Consider the following 20,000-nt stretch of genomic DNA (forward strand, 5'->3'; position numbering starts at 1 on the left):
TACACAATCTTCATACTCTTTTTACTCCTGTTTGTCTCTCTCTGTCTCTCTCTCTCTCCCCGTCTTTCTCTCTCTCTCTGTCTGTCTCTCTCTGTCCCTCCCCCCGGTGTGTGTTTGTGCTGTAGTGTGATATTTTATCTGCGCTGGGTGAGGCCTGTCCTGCATTGTGGCGTCAGGGCTTGAGAAAAACAGGCATTTCTCTTGTGCCCAATAAAGTAATGGTGAGGCTTCATGTGTGCCCCTCCCCCAAAATTAATAAACTCCTCCCATTACCATGTTCCTAACCAATCAGAACACAAGCCGTTAATGAGCCTGTAACCTCTCTGCATGGTGATGTCACTAAAACAGGTTTATTCGTGATTCCTCCTTTAGATCTCTTTTAATACTGTTGTGTTTATTTTAATGACATCATAAACTAACTAAAAACACTGAGCTGTTACAATATTTATGGTATTTATATATTTATTAATAAACACAGCATTTGTGAAGCCCAAGGGTCCTACACAAAGTGTGAAGATTTACGTGTGTGTGTGCGTGTGTGTGTACGTACGATGAAGTCATAGTTAAGCTCCAGACTCATTTTCACTCCCTTCTCTCCCACCCACCCTCCTTCCCAGGTGAGTGTACCTACAGGTAAAGTGTCTCCTAAAGAGGACGAGAGGAAGGATGAGTCGCCGGCCTCGTGGAGACTGGGCTTGAGGAAGACAGGAAGTTACGGTGCACTGGCAGAGATCAGTGCAACAAAAGAGGCTCAGAAGGAGAAGGACCTGAGTGGGGTGATGCGCTCAGCGTCCTCACCACGACTCACCTCCTCACTGGATAACAAGGACAAGGAGAAGGTGTGTGACACACAGAGGCCACGCCCACTAAGACTAACTGATGCCATGCCCCTTTACTGAGACTGACACACACTCACAAACACACAGAGGCCACATTTTCTAATTATAATAAATCTATTTTTATTTTGCGCAGGAAAAGGAGAAGTCTCTGGCGTACGTGGCTCCCACTTTCCCAAGAAGACACCCGAGTGCATCAGATATAGATGAGAAGGAAAACAGGTGTGTGTGAAAACTGAGTGCGTGTGTGTGAGTGCATGCGTGTATGTGTGAGTGCGTGTGCGCATGTGTGATTGCGCGCGCGTGAGCGATTGTGTGCGTGCGTGTCTGTGGGTGAGTGCGCGCGTGCGTGTCTGTGGGTGAGTGAGTGCGTGAGTGCGTGAGTGAGTGCGTGAGTGAGTGAGTGAATGAGTGCCTGCCTGTGAGTGAGTGAGTGAGTGAGTGCCTGCCAGTGAGTGAGTGAGTGCCTGCCTGTGAGTGAGTGAGTGCCTGCCTGTGAGTGAGTGAGTGCCTGCCTGCCTGCCAGTGAGTGAGTGAGTGAGTGCCTGCCAGTGAGTGCGTGCGTGAGTGAGTGCGTGAGTGAGTGAGTGAATGAGTGCCTGCCTGTGAGTGAGGTGAGTGAGTGCCTGCCTGTGAGTGAGTGAGTGAGTGAGTGAGTGAGTGCCTGCCTGTGAGTGAGTGAGTGAGTGAGTGCCTGCCTGTGAGTGAGTGAGTGAGTGAGTGCCTGCCTGTGAGTGAGTGAGTGCCTGCCTGTGAGTGAGTGAGTGCCTGCCTGTGAGTGAGGTGAGTGAGTGCCTGCCTGTGAGTGAGTGAGTGAGTGCCTGCCTGTGAGTGAGTGAGTGAGTGAGTGAGTGCCTGCCTGTGAGTGAGTGAGTGAGTGCCTGCCTGTGAGTGAGTGAGTGAGTGAGTGCCTGCCTGTGAGTGAGTGAGTGAGTGCCTGCCAGTGAGTGAGTGAGTGAGTGCCTGCCTGCCTGTGAGTGAGTGAGTGAGTGCCTGTGAGTGAGTGAGTGAGTGCCTGCCTGTGAGTGAGTGAGTGAGTGCCTGCCTGTGAGTGAGTGAGTGAGTGAGTGACTGCCTGTGAGTGAGTGAGTGAGTGAGTGCCTGCCTGCCTGTGAGTGAGTGAGTGAGTGAGTGCCTGTGAGTGAGTGAGTGCCTGCCAGTGAGTGAGTGAGTGAGTGAGTGCCTGCCTGTGAGTGAGTGAGTGCCTGCTTGTGAGTGCCTGTGAGTGAGTGAGTGAGTGCCTGTGAGTGAGTGAGTGCCTGTGAGTGAGTGAGTGCCTGTGAGTGAGTGAGTGAGTGAGTGCCTGTGAGTGAGTGAGTGAGTGAGTGCCTGTGAGTGAGTGAGTGAGTGCCTGTGAGTGAGTGAGTGAGTGAGTGAGTGAGTGCCTGTGAGTGAGTGAGTGAGTGAGTGCCTGTGAGTGAGTGAGTGACTGCCTGTGAGTGAGTGAGTGAGTGACTGCCTGTGAGTGAGTGAGTGAGTGACTGCCTGTGAGTGAGTGAGTGAGTGAGAGTGAGTGCCTGCCTGCCTGTGAGTGAGTGAGTGAGTGCCTGTGAGTGAGTGAGTGCCTGCCAGTGAGTGAGTGAGTGAGTGAGTGCCTGCCTGTGAGTGAGTGAGTGAGTGCCTGCCTGTGAGTGAGTGAGTGAGTGCCTGCCTGTGAGTGAGTGAGTGAGTGCCTGCCTGTGAGTGAGTGAGTGAGTGCCTGCCTGTGAGTGAGTGAGTGAGTGCCTGCCTGTGAGTGAGTGAGTGAGTGCCTGCCTGTGAGTGAGTGAGTGAGTGCCTGCCTGTGAGTGAGTGAGTGCCTGCCTGTGAGTGAGTGAGTGCCTGCCTGTGAGTGAGTGAGTGAGTGAGTGAGTGCCTGTGAGTGAGTGAGTGCCTGTGAGTGAGTGAGTGCCTGTGAGTGAGTGAGTGCCTGTGAGTGAGTGAGTGCCTGTGAGTGAGTGAGTGCCTGTGAGTGAGTGAGTGCCAGTGAGTGAGTGCCAGTGAGTGAGTGCCAGTGAGTGAGTGCCAGTGAGTGAGTGCCAGTGAGTGAGTGCCTGTGAGTGAGTGAGTGCCTGTGAGCTAGTGCCTGTGAGTGAGTGAGCTAGTGCCTGTGAGTGAGTGAGCTAGTGCCTGTGAGTGAGTGAGTGAGTGCCTGTGAGTGAGTGAGTGAGTGAGTGAGTGCCTGCCTGTGAGTGAGTGCCTGCCTGTGAGTGAGTGCCTGCCTGTGAGTGAGTGCGTGCCTGTGAGTGAGTGCGTGCCTGTGAGTGAGTGCGTGAGTGCCTGCTTGTGAGTGAGTGCGTGAGTGCCTGCTTGTGAGTGAGTGCCTGCCTGTGAGTGAGTGAGTGCCTGCCTGTGAGTGAGTGAGTGCCTGCCTGTGAGTGAGTGAGTGCGTGCCTGTGAGTGAGTGAGTGCCTGCCTGTGAGTGAGTGAGTGCCTGCCTGTGAGTGAGTGAGTGAGTGAGTGCGTGCGTGCGTGCGTGCGTGCGTGAGTGAGTGAGTGAATGAGTGCCTGCCTGTGAGTGCGTGAGTGAGTGCGTGAGTGAGTGAGTGAATGAGTGCCTGCCTGCGAGTGAGTGAGTGAGTGAGTGAGTGCCTGCCAGTGAGTGAGTGAGTGCCTGCCTGTGAGTGAGTGAGTGCGTGCGTGAGTGAGTGCGTGAGTGAGTGAGTGAATGAGTGCCTGCCTGTGAGTGAGTGAGTGAGTGCCTGTGAGTGAGTGAGTGAGTGCCTGCCAGTGAGTGAGTGAGTGAGTGCCTGCCTGTGAGTGAGTGAGTGAGTGAGTGCGTGCCTGCCTGCCTGTGAGTGAGTGAGTGAGTGAGTGAGTGCCTGCCAGTGAGTGAGTGAGTGCCTGCCAGTGAGTGAGTGAGTGCCTGCCAGTGAGTGAGTGAGTGCCTGCCAGTGAGTGAGTGAGTGCCTGCCTGTGAGTGAGTGAGTGAGTGCCTGCCTGTGAGTGAGTGAGTGAGTGCCTGCCAGTGAGTGAGTGAGTGCGTGAGTGAGTGAATGAGTGCCTGCCTGTGAGTGAGTGAGTGAGTGCCTGCCTGTGAGTGAGTGAGTGAGTGAGTGAGTGAGTGCCTGCCTGTGAGTGAGTGAGTGAGTGAGTGCCTGCCTGTGAGTGAGTGAGTGAGTGAGTGAGTGAGTGAGTGAGTGCCTGCCTGTGAGTGAGTGAGTGAGTGAGTGCCTGCCTGTGAGTGAGTGAGTGAGTGAGTGCCTGCCTGCCTGTGAGTGAGTGAGTGAGTGAGTGCCTGCCTGTGAGTGAGTGAGTGAGTGCCTGCCTGTGAGTGAGTGAGTGAGTGCCTGCCTGTGAGTGAGTGAGTGAGTGAGTGCCTGCCTGTGAGTGAGTGAGTGAGTGACTGCCTGTGAGTGAGTGAGTGAGTGAGTGAGAGTGAGTGCCTGCCTGCCTGTGAGTGAGTGAGTGCCTGTGAGTGAGTGAGTGCCTGTGAGTGAGTGAGTGCCTGCCAGTGAGTGAGTGAGTGAGTGCCTGCCTGTGAGTGAGTGAGTGAGTGAGTGCCTGTGAGTGAGTGAGTGAGTGCCTGCCTGTGAGTGAGTGAGTGAGTGAGTGAGTGCCTGCCTGTGAGTGAGTGAGTGAGTGAGTGAGTGCCTGCCTGTGAGTGAGTGAGTGAGTGAGTGAGTGAGTGAGTGCCTGCCTGTGAGTGAGTGAGTGAGTGAGTGCCTGTGAGTGAGTGAGTGAGTGCGTGCCTGTGAGTGAGTGAGTGAGTGCCTGCCTGTGAGTGAGTGCCTGCCTGTGAGTGAGTGCCTGCCTATGAGTGAGTGAGTGAGTGAGTGCCTGTGAGTGAGTGAGTGAGTGAGTGAGTGAGTGCCTGCCTGCCTGTGAGTGAGTGAGTGAGTGCGTGCGTGCCTGCCTGTGAGTGAGTGAGTGAGTGAGTGAGTGAGTGAGTGCGTGCCTGCCTGCCTGTGAGTGAGTGAGTGAGTGAGTGAGTGAGTGAGTGCGTGCCTGCCTGTGAGTGAGTGAGTGAGTGCGTGCCTGCCTGTGAGTGAGTGAGTGAGTGAGTGCGTGCCTGCCTGTGAGTGAGTGAGTGAGTGAGTGAGTGAGTGAGTGAGTGAGTGAGTGAGTGAGTGAGTGCGTGCCTGCCTGTGAGTGAGTGAGTGAGTGAGTGCGTGCCTGCCTGTGAGTGAGTGAGTGAGTGAGTGCCTGCCTGTGAGTGAGTGAGTGAGTGAGTGCCTGCCAGTGAGTGAGTGAGTGAGTGCCTGTGAGTGAGTGAGTGCGTGAGTGAGTGCGTGAGTGAGTGCGTGAGTGAGTGAGTGAGTGCCTGCCTGTGAGTGAGTGAGTGCCTGCCTGTGAGTGAGTGAGTGAGTGCCTGTGAGTGAGTGAGTGCCTGCCTGTGAGTGAGTGAGTGAGTGCCTGCCTGTGAGTGAGTGAGTGAGTGCTTGCCTGTGAGTGAGTGAGTGAGTGCCTGCCTGTGAGTGAGTGAGTGCCTGCCTGTGAGTGAGTGAGTGAGTGCTTGCCTGTGAGTGAGTGAGTGAGTGCCTGCCTGTGAGTGAGTGAGTGAGTGCCTGCCAGTGAGTGAGTGCCTGCCTGTGAGTAAGTGAGTGCGTGTGTGTCTGAGTGAGTGAGTGTGTCTGTGAGTGTGTGTGTGTTGCTGAGCACACCCTCTGGTGTTCATTGCTGTGTGCTGCAGTGTAAGAGATAAACTGCACGCTGAGCTACATTTATCTGCTTTTACAGCAGGTGCGATTTATTTATTTTTTAATATATATATATATCTTTAAATAAATTTTAAATGAGAGATTAATAAATGATTTGTTCTATTCTAAACTATATTGTAGTTTATATTTGTGGCGGTCATGGTGTTGGAAAACTGAAATATTTCTGTTACTGGAATGATAACTTTCATCAGTAAAATAATAATTTATAATTTCACTAGTAAACAGTTTAAATATATATAAAATCGGGGTGGTACGGATCACAAAACCCACAGTTCGGCTCGTATCACGGTTTTAGGGTCACGGTTTTCGGTTCTGTACGGTTCTTGTTATTTTTTTCTTTTAATCTTCAACACCAGAAATGTCCTTCAGCATTTGATATATAGCTTATTAGCTTAATTATCCACAATTTAGGATACAGTATTATTAAATATATATAATGTAATAACATATCATGAGGCTATAACAATAGCAAAGGTCATAATCATAAAGTCAAGCATAAGTTTAACATCTTAACACAACTGTAATATTAGAAGTGTTGTCATTAGCATATTGAATGCATCTTGCACAATGTTTGCACACAGTCACAGTTCTATCTACTGTTTTATTTCCGTTGTCATCTTAAGTAGCATAAAAAAACAAAAATGTTCCCACACACCGGACTTGAACGACGCGGACGCGTCCGCCAACTCCTTGTCATTTCTGCAGCACTCCTTACTCATCTTTTACTGTCTATATGTATGTTCGCGCAAAACTGTCTGAGGCTAAACTGAGCACGGGGCTACACTGCGAATGCGTCGAGCCGTGTGACGCACACACGAACCGAACCGAGACAAGCGAACCGAACGGTTCAGGTGTTTTTTCATGTACCGTGCCCCCCCGACATAAACAGTAATTATATATCTGCAGTGCTTATAAAGTACAGCAAATTACATATGAGCAGCTTCCACATTTTTAAACAAGCCTCTCACACACATCAGAGGTGTGTGTGTGTGTGTGTGTGTGTGTATACACTCCATGGTTCTACTGTAGTCTCTGTTTCTCAGGGACTCAGCAGCTAGTCTGGTGCGAAGTGGTTCTTACACACGGAGACGCTGGGAAGAAGATCTGAAGAACAACGACACAACCTCCTTAAACCGAACATCCAGCTACCAACGCAGGTTAGCCTTTATCTAGAGCCAGTTCAGCCTGGCCTTTACCATTAATCCCAGTTCAGCCTGGCCTTTACTATTAATCCCAGTTCAGCCTGGCCTTTACTATTAATCCCAGTTCAGCCTGGCCTTTACCATTAATCCCAGTTCAGCCTGGCCTTTACCATTAATCCCAGTTCAGCCTGGCCTTTACCTTTAATCCCAGTTCAGCCTGGCCTTTACCTTTAATCCCAGTTCAGCCTGGCCTTTACTATTAATCCCAGTTCAGCCTGGCCTTTACCTTTAATCCCAGTTCAGCCTGGCCTTTACCTTTAATCCCAGTTCAGCCTGGCCTTTACCTTTAATCCCAGTTCAGCCTGGCCTTTACCTTTAATCCCAGTTCAGCCTGGCCTTTACCTTTAATCCCAGTTCAGCCTGGCCTTTACCTTTAATCCCAGTTCAGCCTGGCCTTTACCTTTAATCCCAGTTCAGCCTGGCCTTTACCTTTAATCCCAGTTCAGCCTGGCCTTTACCATTAATCCCAGTTCAGCCTGGCCTTTACCTTTAATCCCAATTCAGCCTGGCCTTTACCTTTAATCCCAGTTCAGCCTGGCCTTTACTATAAATCCTGGCCTTTATCTAGAACCAGCTCAGCCCTGCCTCTGTAGAGAACTGATATCATCCCACCTTTATCTAGAATGGAAAGCATAATATATTCTTTAGAACCAGGCGTAATCTAAACTTTGTCTAAAATCATCTAGAACTTGACTGCAGTTCCTCAATCATGTTAAATGGAGCATGTGTGAAACACACTGGACATGATGAAGATGAATCCCATGTCCTTTTCCATGTCATTCACGTGTCCTCTTTTGCTAAGAAATCATACTTTGAATCATAACAAAAGTTACATTTATAATACTATTATATTAGCTAACTAATAGCGCTAAATAAATTATCTTGGGCTACACTAACAATAAATGCTATTATGTACACAGTTTGTAGGATTATTACCCTAACCTACCTGCCACTGCTCACTGCTTATGCAGTTAGTTTGTAATAGTTTACGTGCTATGCATGTGCTTGTGTTTTTAATGTCTTATTCTGTGCATGTGTTGGTGGAGATGTCTACTTGTCCTCCATCAGCTGCACTTCTGACACCTGTTTTCAGTCTTTCAAAAAATCTAGCAAAAAATATTCCGGATGCTGGAAGTACATCGGAATGTGGAGGTGGGGGTTGCGGGGCAGGGCAGAGCAGAGCAGAGCACAGGGTGTACTGATGGGACAAAACGCAAGAGAAGGAGGTGTAGAAGGACCCAGGGCTGTACCAGGAGCATGGACGAATTTGGAGAATGGACAGTTGGGACTAGGGGATAATGAAAGGACAGTGGGATCTAAAGTCAGTTTTTGAAAGGATGGAAGGAACTAGTGAGATACTGGAAGACACATGAAAATGAGTGGGTTCTGTAAGGGTAATTGGAGCTGAGGGATGTACCAGAAGGACAGTGGAAACTAGGAGATACTGGATTGTAGCTTGTGTTTGAGTACATACAGTCTGAGTAGACTCAGAATCATAAGACATGGCTGTAGGGGTGTGTATATGTGTGTCTTCACGTCTTGCTAACAGTCACGCACTCTGCAGCACGTCACACACTTTAACACTTGGCCGAAGCAGCAGCTCTCGCGATCTTCCTGCAAAATCATCTTCGGCTTCCAGTCTGGATCCTAACAGCACTAAAGCTTCATCGTCCTACTACCAGTCTTACAGCATACACCGAAGGTACACACCCACCCTCTCTCAATCTTTATTACTCTTTTTCCATGCAAAATGGGTTGCTGTCAAAAAATGTTTAGATCACATAATAAACATATCAGGATCCATAGCAGCATCTGTCACAGGTAAGGTGGTTGTCAGATTTCACCTTCTCTTGATAATCTTCTAATACAGTGACGTCACCGATAGTAGCCATGCCCCAAATGTTGTACTGCAAGGCTGTAGAGTCTCTCATTTTCAGGCTTTTGCACGGTGTTCAAGATCACATCTATGCACTATTACTGAACCCTTTGGTGAAGTCGAAATTGATGCTGACTTTATTACCCCAAACCTCTACAGTTACTTGGTTCAATCACAGTAGAGGGGTTTGTAAAGACTTTAATGTTAAGCCCAGTAGCTGAGGATACTATACTGCAAGGACAGCAGGAACTAAGGGTATACTGGAGGATGCCAGAAGTTAAAGGGATACTTGTAGGGCAGTGGGAACTGAGAGTATACTAGAAGGACCGCATTAATTAGAGGGACACTGGAATGACTATGAAACTGGGGGATACCAGAAGGTCAGCTGCAATTAAGGGATATTGGAAGAACATTAGGAACTAGTGGGGTATCAGAAGTATAATGGGACCTAGAGTGATATTGGCTGAACAGTGAGTACTAATAGTATGTCAGAGGACAGCGGAGACTGGTGGGATACCATAAGGACAGCTGGGGCTGGTGGGATTCGGATAGGACAGATGGAGCTGGTGGGATACGGTAAGTACAGATGGGGCTGGTGGGATACGGTAAGGACAGCTGGGGCTGGTGGGGTACTGTATGGACAGCGGGGTGGGATACTTCAAGAACAGCGGAGACTGGTGGGATATGGTAAGGACAGCTGAGGCTGGTGGGATACCGTAAGGACAGCTGTGGCTGGTGGGATACTGTAAGGACAGCGGAGACTGGTGGGATACGGTAAGGACAGCGGAGACTGGTGGGATACGGTAAGGACAGCGGAGACTGGTGGGATATCTCAAGAACATCGGGGGCTGGTGGGATACCGTAAGTACAGCAGAGACCGGTGGGAATACTGTAAGGACAGCTGGGGCTGATGGGAAAATGGTAAGGACAGTGGGGGCTGGTGGGATACTGTAAGGACAGTGGAGACCGGTTGGATACTGTAAGGACAGCTGGGGCTGACGGGGAAATGGTAAGGACAGTGGTGGCTGGTGGTTTATTGTAAGGTCAGCAGGGTGGGATACCTCAAAAACAGCAGAGACTGGTGGGATACTGTAAGGACAGCGGAGGCTGGTGGGGAAATGGTAAGGACAGCGGGGGCTGGTGGGATACTGTAAGGACAGCAGGGTGGGATACCTCAGGAACAGCAGAGACTGGTGGGAAACTGTAAGAACAGCGGAGGCTGGTGGGATACTGTAAGGACAGCTGGGGCTGGTGGGGAGATGGTAAGGACAGTGGGGGCAGGTGGGGAAATGGTAAGGGCAGTGGGGCAGGTAACTGGATAACTGGAATTAGAGGAATACTGTGGTGAAACATGGATCCTATGGTGATGATCAGGGGTCTCCATCTTTGTTGAAGCAGACTCTCTTAGCCAAACCTCTTTTTATTATTTGTGAGGTCCAATCACAACAGGGGTTTGTCCATGACAGCTAATGACACACAGATGGAAATACAAGTTACACAAACACACTCTCTCACTGCATTGTAGGGCTCTTGTGCTGTTTTTTTGTGTGCATGTTTGGAGCCAATTAAATGTTTGACCATCCACTGTTAAATGTGCGTGCGTGTGTGTGTGTGTGCGTGTAGCGGATCGTTTGGAAGGAGGCAAGATGATGCTGTGAGCTCCACTTCCTCTGCTGTTACTACGACGACAAGCTCCACCTCCACTACCACAATTACCTCACCTACAGGACACCGCAGTGTGCCCAGGTACACAGACTGAAGATAAGCATTACAGGGATAAACCTGTCTGAGTGTAGAGGTTACCGCTATGTGTGTTTCAAACTAAAGTGAGTCATCATCGATCTGTGTTTTAGCTAGCATGCTACGCCCATCTGCCTCCTATCCTCATCTGTTTTGAACGGAGAACAAACACACAGATGATAAAACATAATAACGTTTACATTATTTATATATCATATTATTAACACACGTTATTTACACAAGAAACATCGAGGTGACGGTTAAATTCTCTGTGCTGTTTTAAGATAGTTAGTGTTTAGAGTTAGAGTTGATTGACTTGCTAATTAGTGATTCCAAAGCATATAAAACTTTCAGTTTTAGCCTTTCGGTTAGGACATAAGTAATGGCACCCTATAAAGGAGTTGCTATGTTTGTGTGGTAGCTGACCTGCATTACTGGAAGGTTTAGCGCATGGGAAGAGCTTTTTCATTATTTAGTGTTAGAATTAAGTGCGTGTTCTTCATCCACCTTGTAAAAGAGTCGTGTGCGCTTCTGTAGGTATTGGTCCGAGGATGGGGCGGAGAAAGAGAAGGAATCGGCGACCGTAATTCCCACCATTAACACTGCAGCCACCACAACTACCACCACCACCACCACACACACTACTGCAGGAGATGGCAGAGAGAGACGCAGGTATGCTCATAAACACCTTTCTGCATTTCTTATAATGGATATTTAAAAATGATGTTCTTTGAAGGAATCTCTATGCTTTACAGGTAATTTTTGTGCATTAATATGTTTCTAGATCATACCTCACTCCTGTGCGTGATGAGGAGTCCGAGTCTCAGAGGAGAGCTCGATCTCGACAGGCCAGGCAGTCCAGAAGGTCCACACAGGTACTCTTCCGTCTCAACACCTCTTTATGTAACTCGTTATACGTCACCCATCACCTAGGTCTAACCCTAACCCTCACTTCTGCTCTTTTTCAGGGAGTGACCTTAACTGACCTCCAGGAGGCGGAGAAGACCATCGGTCGCAATCGTCCGCCGCGGTCTCGAGAGGAGGAGAAGGAAAAAGAAGAGAAGGAGAAACAGGACAAGGAGAAGCAGGAGGAGAAGAAGGAGACCGAGCCAAAAGAGGATGACTATCGTTCACGCTATCGCTTTGAGGAGGTGAGTCTAGATCTACATTTGTTTATTTTTACAGAGGTGACAATACTATAAAGAAATTAATTTTTAACAAACATGCAAATAGGAAACATATCCTAAACCCTACTGCACTGTCATAGTGAAATGTACATCATTTGCATATTGGAATCTGATTGGCTGTTAGACTTTATGATCCAGTACAAAGTTTGTCACTTTTTTAGAGATTTATTTTTTTTTTTTGTAAGAAAGTAAATGAGTAGTTTATTAATAATAATAATAAAGAAGTCTAACGTGTGTGCACGTGTCTGGGTGCAGCGATACCGCACCCCTTCCTTGAGCTCGTCCTCTTCCACTACTGTGCCGTCGTCCTCCGTTACTTCATCGCTCTACACGTCCTCTTCCTCGCTGAACCGCCCTGACAGTCTGAGTGGAATCATACCCAGTTACAGAAGCTCCGCCCGCGACACCGAGAAAGGTAACGTAATTAAAACGTGACTTAACATCAGTTGAGTCAGGAAAGGGAATAAAACGTAAACTTCCCAGACCGAGTGAACCACAGAATATTATTCTTAAGAATTGCTCCTGGTTCTGTTTTAATGTTTTTGTATGCTGGCATTTCATTTTGTTACTTCCAGAACATGCACTTGATACCCCATGCATCTGGGTAGGATGTGTGTTAGATGACGTTTGTGTGTGTTTAGATAAGAGAGAAGAAGAAAAGGAGGTAGAGGATAAAAGTCAGCCTCGCTCTATACGTGATCGCAGACGTCCTCGAGAGAAACGGCGCTCTACTGGAGTCCCATTCTGGACACAAGATGTACAGATACCTATATTAACACACACACAAACACGCACACTCCTATACTCGATACACTTCTCCATGTTTTGATAACGTATGTAACAACTAAAGCTGTATCTGTGCCTTTCAGAGCGATGAGAATGACCCAGAACAGCACTCGGACTCAGAGGAAGGGAGCACTAAAGCAGAAACACAGGTAACGTCATCTACCGTTCACACTGAGACTAGAACTAACCAAGAGTCTAACTGAGAGACAGGGCTCTAAAGGCTGAGACCTTTGTTTTGTCATCTGTTATCTTGTCCATAATTATTTTGATGTGTGAAGGCAGTGACAGAAATTCTTTAGACAACCATATTATATACATTATACGTTAATCGACAACACCGATGTGTGTTCTTTGTTCCACAGAGTGAAAGACTCTCGAGGTATGTTACCTTTACACTGCACAGTAGTCACAGGTTCTACATGTTTCTTTTTGGTAGTATATTTGTGTTGTTTTATTCTTTATGAGCTCTTTTACTTCGAACCATTTGTATAAAAACTTTCCTGATCAGAAACGACGGCTCGTCGTCTGGTTCGTCCCTCGCTGATCATCACGAGCACAGAGAGAGCCGCCGGTCGTACTCACGACTCGACCGAGAGGACAGCACTGACTACAAGAAGGTACCTCTCTTTTTTTTTTTTTTGTTATTTTCCCCATGAAGTGGGTGTGGCTTTGTGGTGAGTACAGGAAAGACTATCAGATTAGAGCAGGAGGGGTGGGGTGTGTCTGCGTGTGTGCGTGTTTGTGTGTGTAGCAAAGAAATCAGAGGAAAGGAATTCAAGTTAAAATTATGGAGACATAAACTGACCGGAAGGGGGGTGGAGATAGGAAATCCTCAATCTCTCTCTCACACACACACACACACACACACACACACATACACACACACACACACATGCACGCACACCAGTTAGCAACACTGTCCCAGAGGCTAGCAACTACTCACTGAACTCTGTTTCCCAGGAAATTATGTGTTTCTGCTTGTTTGATGTGTGTGTGTGTGTGTGTGTGTGTGTGTGTGTGTGTGTGTGTGTGTGTGTGTGTGTGTAGCTTTATGAACAGATCCAAGCTGAAAATGAGAAGCTTAAATCTCAGTTACGCGACACACATCTGGAGCTGGATGATCTAAAGCGGCAGCTGGAGAGGGCCACACAGGTGAGGGGATTACAGGTGAGGTGGTTTATTGGGGGCTTACAGGTGAGTTACGGGAGGGGGGTTACAGGTACATTACTGGGGAAGGGAATTACAGGGTGCTTACTAGTGAAGGGGCTGGACAAGTTACTGGTGAGGTGGCTGGACAGGGTACAGGTGAGGGGACTGGACAAGGGTTACAGGTGAGGAAGTTACAGGTGAGGGGACTTGGCTGGGGAAAGGTGAGGGGGCTGGACAGGGTACAGGTGAGGGGTTGAATGGGGTACAGGTGAGGGGGCTGGACAGGGTACAGGTGAGGAACTTTCAGGTGAGGGGGTTGAATGGGGTACAGGTGAGGGGGCTGGACATGGTTACAAGTGAGGGGGCTGGACAAGGTACAAGGGAGGGGGTTACAGGTGTGGGGGCTGGACGGGTTACAGGTGAGGGGACTGGACTCGGGTACAGGTGTGAGGGGACTGGACTGGGGTACAGGTGAGGGGGCTGGACGGGGTACAGGTGAGGGGGCTGGACAGGGTACAGGTGAGGAAGTTTCAGGTGAGAGGGCTGGACTGGGGTACAGGTGAGGGGGCTGGACTGGGGTACAGGTGAGGGGGCTGGACGGGGTACAGGTGAGGGGACTGGACGGGGGTACAGGTGAGGGGGTTACAGGTGAGGGGACTGGACGGGGATACAGGTAAGGGGACTGGACTGGGGTACAGTTGAGGGGACTGGGGTACAGGTGAGGGGACTGGACTGGGGTACAGGTGAGGGGGCTGGACTGGGGTACAGGTGAGGGGGCTGGACGGGGTACAGGTGAGGGGGCTGGACAGCGTAAAGGTGAGGGGGCTGGACAGGGTACAGGTGAGGGGGCTGAATGAGGTACAGGTGAGGGGGCTGGACGAGGTACAAGTGAGGGGGTTACAGGTGAGGGGACTGGACTGGGGTACAGGTGAGGGGACTGGACTGGGGTACAGGTGAGAGGGCTGGACTGGGGTACAGGTGAGAGGGCTGGACTGGGGTACAGGTGAGAGGGCTGGACTGGGGTACAGGTGAGGAAGTTTCAGGTGAGGGGGCTGGACGGGTTTCAGGTGAGGGGGCTGGACGGGTTACAGGTGAGGGGGCTGGACTGGGGTACAGGTGAGGGGGCTGGATGGGGCACAGGAGAGGGAACTGGACTAGGTACAGGTGCGGGGGCTGCACGGAGTACAGGTGAGGGGGATGCACAGAGTACAGGTGAGGGGCTGGACAGGGTACAGGTGAGGAAGTTTCAGGTGAGGGGGCTGAATGGGGTACAGGTGAGGGGGCTGGACAGGGTTACAGGTGAGGCGGTTACAGGTTAGGGGGCTGGACGAGGTACAAGTGAGGGGGTTACAGGTGAGGCGACTCGGGTCCAGGTGTGAGGGCTGGACAGGGTACAGGTGAAGGGGCTGGACAGGGTACAGGTGAGGGGGTTGGACGGGGTTACAGGTGAGGGTGCTGGACTGGACTGGGGTACAGGTGAGGGGGCTGGACTGGGGTACAGGTGAGGGAACTGGACTGAGGTACAGGTGAGGGGGCTGCACGGAGTACAGGTGAGGGGGCTGCACGGAGTACAAGTGAGGGGGCTGGACTGGGGTATAGGTGAGGGAACTGGACTGAGGTATAGGTGAGGGAACTGGACTGAGGTACAGGTGAGGGAACTGGACTGAGGTACAGGTGAGGGAACTGGACAGGGTACAGGTGAGGGAACTGGACAGGGTACAGGTGAGGGGGCTGGACAGGGTACAGGTGGGGAAGTTTCACGTGAGGGGGCTGAATGGTGTACAAATGAGGGGGCTGGACAGGGTACAGGTGAGGGGGCTGAATGGGGTACAGGTGAGGGGGTTGGACAGGGTTACAGGTGAGGCTGTTACAGGTGAGGAGGGCTGGACGAGGTACAAGTGAGAGGGTTACAGGTGAGGGGACTGGACTCGGGTACAGGTGTGAGGGCTGGACAGGGTACAAGTGAAGGGACTGGACTGGGGTACAGGTGAGGGGGTTGGACAGGGTTACAGGTGAGGGGGTTGGACAGGGTTACAGGTGAGGGGGTTGGACAGGGTTACAGGTGAGGGGGTTGGACAGGGTTACAGGTGAGGCTGTTACAGGTGAGGAGGGCTGGACGAGGTACAAGTGAGAGGGTTACAGGTGAGGGGGCTGGACGTGTTACAGGTGAGTGGGTTACAGGTGAGGGAGGCTGGACGAGGTACAAGTGAGGGGGTTACAGGTGAGGGGACTGGACTCGGGTACAGGTGAGAGGGCTGGACAGGTTACAGGTGAAGGGACTGGACTGGGGTACAGGTGAGGGGGCTGGACAGGGTACAGGTGAGGGGGCTGGACGAGGTACAAGTGAGGGGGTTACAGGTGAGGGGGCTGGACAGGGTTACAGTTGAGGGGACTGGACTTGGGTACAGGTGCAAGGGCTGGACAGGGTACAGGTGAAGGGACTGGACTGGTTTACAGGTGGGGGTACTGGACTGGGGTACAGGTGAGGGGACTGGACTGGGGTACAGGTGAGGGGGCTAGACTAGGGTACAGGTGAGAGGGCTGGACAGGGTACAGGTGAGGGGGTTGGACAGGGTTACAGGTGAGGGGGGTTACAGGTGAGGGGGGTTACAGGTGAGGGGGGTTACAGGTGAGGGGGCTGGATGAGGTACAAGTGAGGGGGTTACAGGTGAGGGGGCTGGACGTGTTACAGGTGAGTGGGTTACAGGTGAGGGGGCTGGACGAGGTACAAGTGAGGGGGTTACAGGTGAGGGGACTGGACTCGTGTACAGGTGAGAGGGCTGGACAGGTTACAGGTGAAGGGACTGGACTGGGGTACAGGTGAGGGGGCTGGACAGGGTACAGGTGAGGGGGCTGGACGAGGTACAAGTGAGGGGGTTACAGGTGAGGGGGCTGGACAGGGTTACAGTTGAGGGGACTGGACTTGGGTACAGGTGTGAGGGCTGGACAGGGTACAGGTGAAGGGACTGGACTGGGGTACAGGTGAGGGGACTGGACTGGGGTACAGGTGAGGGGGCTAGACTAGGGTACAGGTGAGAGGGCTGGACAGGGTACAGGTGAGAGGGCTGGACTGGGGTACAGGTGAGGGGACTGGATGGGGTACAGTTGAAGGGACTGGATGGGGTACAGTTGAGGGGGCTGGACTTGGGTACAGGTGAGGGGACTGGATACAGGTGAGGGGGCTGGACTGGGGTACAGGTGAGGGGGCTGGACGGGGTACAGATGAGGGGAAGGGATACAGGTGAGGGGGCTGGACTGGGGTACAGGTGAGGGGGCTCGACAGGTTTGGGTTAGATCTTACAGTTGAGGCGGTTATAAGTGTAAGACTTCTGTTATGATCAGTAGTGAGTTACTGTGTTGTTGTTAGATGTTACTGTGTAGGAAACAACCGCATAAGCAAAACACTACAAACACACAAGTACATTAAAGACCGGTTCCTGATGGTATAATGTAACACTACACTGATGACCTGGTCTTAAAATATATATTTTTATATGTGAACAACAAAAAATAATATATATGAAAAAAAATAGGCATGATGTCAGACGTAGAGCAGGTTCAAATGTACAGATCAGAACAACAATGAAGACTAAACAGATTACTTTTGTTGTATTTAGTTTCTGTTCTATATAAATCAAACAATATACGCCACTGATGATTGTGTGTGTGTGTGTGTGTGTGTGTGTGTGTGTGTGTGTGTGTGTGTGTGTGTGTGTGTGTGTGTGTGTGTTTACAGAGACAGGAGCGCTTTGCTGATAGATCACAGCTGGAGATGGAGAAAAGGGTAAACACTTTACACACATTATACTGTTTAACACAAAAGTGTGTGTGTGTGTGTGTGTGTGCGAGACCCATAACTCCTTCCACTGGTTTATATCTGAAGGTTGCTGCCAGGTCTCAGTACCGGCTTGGTGCTTTTGGTAACGTCCAAATTAATTAACTTTATCGAGCTCTGCTATTGGCTGTTCCACACGCCTGTCACTGCCAAAAAGGGGGTGGGGCCAGCTCTATCAGCCAATCACAATATCCCTGCCTTACACGTGTGGTTATGTGTTTGAGTAATCACCATTATATGTGTGTATTATACATTTTTGCATTCACTCTGTGTGTGTGTGTGTGTGTGTGTGGACAGTATTGTTTGTTGCAGAAGTTTGGCATTGATTTGTTTCCACACAGCCCGCAGCTTGTGTTGTGTTTTTCAATTTCACCTGTTTTTTTCCCCTCGTGTGTGCATCTGTATGTGTGTGTGCATCTGTACGTGTGTGTGTGCATCTGTACGTGTGTGTGTGCATCTGTACGTGTGTGTGTGTGTGTGTGTGTGCGCATCTGTACGTGTGTGTGTGTGCGCATCTGTACGTGTGTGTGTGTGTGTGTGTGTGCGCGCATCTGTACGTGTGTGTGTGTGTGTGTGCGCATCTGTACGTGTGTGTGTGTGTGTGTGCGCATCTGTACGTGTGTGTGTGTGTGTGCGCATCTGTACGTGTGTGTGTGTGTGCGCATCTGTAAGTGTGTGTGTGTGCATCTGTGCATCTGTATGTGTGTGCGCGCATCTGTATGTGTGTGCGCAAATCTGTGTGTGCGCGCATGTGTGTGTGTCCATCTGTATGTGTGTGTGTGTGTGCATCTGTATGTGTCTTGTGTGTGTGTGTGCATCTGTATGTGTCTGTGTGTGTGTGCATCTGTATGTGTCTGTGTGTGTGTGTGTGTGTGTGTGTGTGCATCTGTATGTGTGTGTCCAAGTGTACTTATGCATGGACATTTGTGTTTTTGTTCATATATTTATGAACAGTTGTGTATGTGCATACTGTATGTGTTTGTTTTGTGTGTGAGAGTAATTATATAGGTGTGTGTGTGTACTTACGTGTGAGTTTGTGTGTGCGAGTGTACTACATGAAGGTGCATACGAGTGTGTAAGTAAGTGTACTGGCATGTAAGTGTTTGTTTCTTTGTGCAAGTGTACTAACATGCAAATGTGTGTGTGTGTGCAAGTATATTAACATGCAGGTGTGTGCACGAAAAGTACGCGTGTGTGTGTGGTACTTGTGTGTATGCCACATGACACTTACAAAGCATTTTGTTCACACAGGAACGACGAGCTCTAGAAAGAAAGATCTCTGAGATGGAGGAGGAACTTAAGGTATATACACACACACACACACATTGGTATACTGACTGGTATAAACCTGAAACAACTTGAAAACACTATAGTGTCGTTATCTAAACCTAGTTAGTTTGATTTTGTGTGTGTGTGTGTGTGTGTGTGTGTGTGTGTGTGTGTGTGTGTGTTTCCATACAACTATACTCCAAACAGATTACACGATGATGACAGTAACTACAGTGAGTCGATGTTCCTAATGTTTGGAACAAAACGAAGGGAATGAAAGAGGGATAAAAGGAGTAGAGTTCAGATGGTGTGTGGGTGTGTGTAGATCAGTGGGTTTGTGTATGTTAATGCTAGGTAGTGTTCTCTAGGGGTCCGAACACCGCGGTCTCTCTCAGCATTCAGCTCTTTTACACATGAGAATCTTTACGACACACTTTGTGTAGAAAAGAACCACAATAACGATCCAAACCATGTTAGAGCTGTAAACAACATGCCGATCAGTCCGACTGGGTTTCACAGGGATTTGTATGACACTCGAATACAGAGTCCAGGACAAGTTTTGGGGCGTGGTCAGAGAAGGGGCGGGGTTTATATTGACTGTCGTCTGTTTTTCATATTTTTGTTACAAAGAAAAGTGCTTGGACCCACAGATCGCTTCTTTCAGCTTTATTTTAGTTAACAAAAATGTCAGAACTAAGAAGGTCCAAAAGTATAAAAGAAGTGTGTGTGTGTGTGTGTGTGTGTGTGTGTGTAATGACACTTGTTTAAACCAAATCCCCATGAGTGTTACTGTTACACATCTCTTTGATCTCTCGTTCTTTCGTTTTTCATGTTGTTGCCGTTTGTTTCTGTTGCTCTAATTTCTCTCTCTCTCTCTCGTCCCCCTTTTTCCCTTCTGCTCTTTCCTTTAATCTTTTTTCTCGCCTGTTCCTCATCTTATCTTTCCTTTTCCTCCTGTATTCATCTCGGCTTCTCTCTTTCTCATTCTTTCTTTGTCTCCTGTTTCCCCCACCTGTGTGTGTGTGTGTGTGTGTGTGTGTAGAACCTCCCGGAGATAAAGCAGGTTCAGGCTCTGAGGCAGTATAATGAGCGATTGCAGGCGGAGAACAGAGCTTTGGCCCGAGTTCTCTGCAAACTGCCCGCTGCTGATCTCTAAGCCCCGCCCAGTTCATTTACATGTCACATATTGGCTCCACCCTCTCCTGTAGACAGGCAGGTGTTGCCTGATGTTGCTCCGCCTCATTTCAGAGTTTTACCTGCATTTGCTGAACTTTCCAGTGATGATATTACTGAGAAATCTGTCGCTCTGCTCCTTTATTACACCGCTTCAGTGAAGTGATGAATACACAATACACACTGTGATGTTTGTGTGTCGTTTCTCATTAATGTTTATGATTATTAATTTAATTGTTTTTATTTCTATATTATGAGATTTGTAATTTTTTGGGAATTGATAATTATTAATGATAAAAAAAACTGA

The 20,000-nt window shown here is 49.4% G+C and overlaps 1 protein-coding gene across 9 annotated transcripts in view; it reads left to right on the top strand.

The window, feature by feature from the left end:
- LOC113648169 (protein phosphatase 1, regulatory subunit 12A) overlaps positions 1–20,000 on the top strand; it is a 34,957-nt gene that overhangs the window by 7,580 nt on the left and 7,377 nt on the right. Inside the window, exons 9-26 of one of the 9 annotated variants that reach the window (XM_047803769.1) lie at positions 618–839; positions 973–1,058; positions 6,520–6,633; positions 8,243–8,380; positions 10,178–10,300; positions 10,832–10,966; positions 11,079–11,169; positions 11,263–11,445; positions 11,737–11,896; positions 12,123–12,238; positions 12,351–12,416; positions 12,630–12,646; positions 12,776–12,884; positions 13,315–13,434; positions 17,153–17,200; positions 17,300–17,336; positions 18,503–18,553; positions 19,563–19,699. In XM_047803769.1, the coding sequence (XP_047659725.1) occupies positions 618–839; positions 973–1,058; positions 6,520–6,633; positions 8,243–8,380; positions 10,178–10,300; positions 10,832–10,966; positions 11,079–11,169; positions 11,263–11,445; positions 11,737–11,896; positions 12,123–12,238; positions 12,351–12,416; positions 12,630–12,646; positions 12,776–12,884; positions 13,315–13,434; positions 17,153–17,200; positions 17,300–17,336; positions 18,503–18,534 (1,797 nt within the window). In that variant the 3' untranslated portion in view covers positions 18,535–18,553; positions 19,563–19,699. Of the gene's footprint in view, positions 1–617; positions 840–972; positions 1,059–6,519; positions 6,634–8,242; positions 8,381–10,177; positions 10,301–10,831; positions 10,967–11,078; positions 11,170–11,262; positions 11,446–11,736; positions 11,897–12,122; positions 12,239–12,350; positions 12,417–12,629; positions 12,647–12,775; positions 12,885–13,314; positions 13,435–17,152; positions 17,201–17,299; positions 17,337–18,502; positions 18,554–19,562; positions 19,733–20,000 lie in introns of those variants that run through there. The other 8 variants (XR_007138561.1, XR_007138562.1, XM_047803768.1 and 5 more) reach the window with 8 other exon arrangements.

The sequence above is a fragment of the Tachysurus fulvidraco genome, chromosome 19 (genome assembly GCF_022655615.1).
Source record: "Tachysurus fulvidraco isolate hzauxx_2018 chromosome 19, HZAU_PFXX_2.0, whole genome shotgun sequence".
Taxonomy (NCBI): Eukaryota; Metazoa; Chordata; class Actinopteri; order Siluriformes; family Bagridae; genus Tachysurus; species Tachysurus fulvidraco.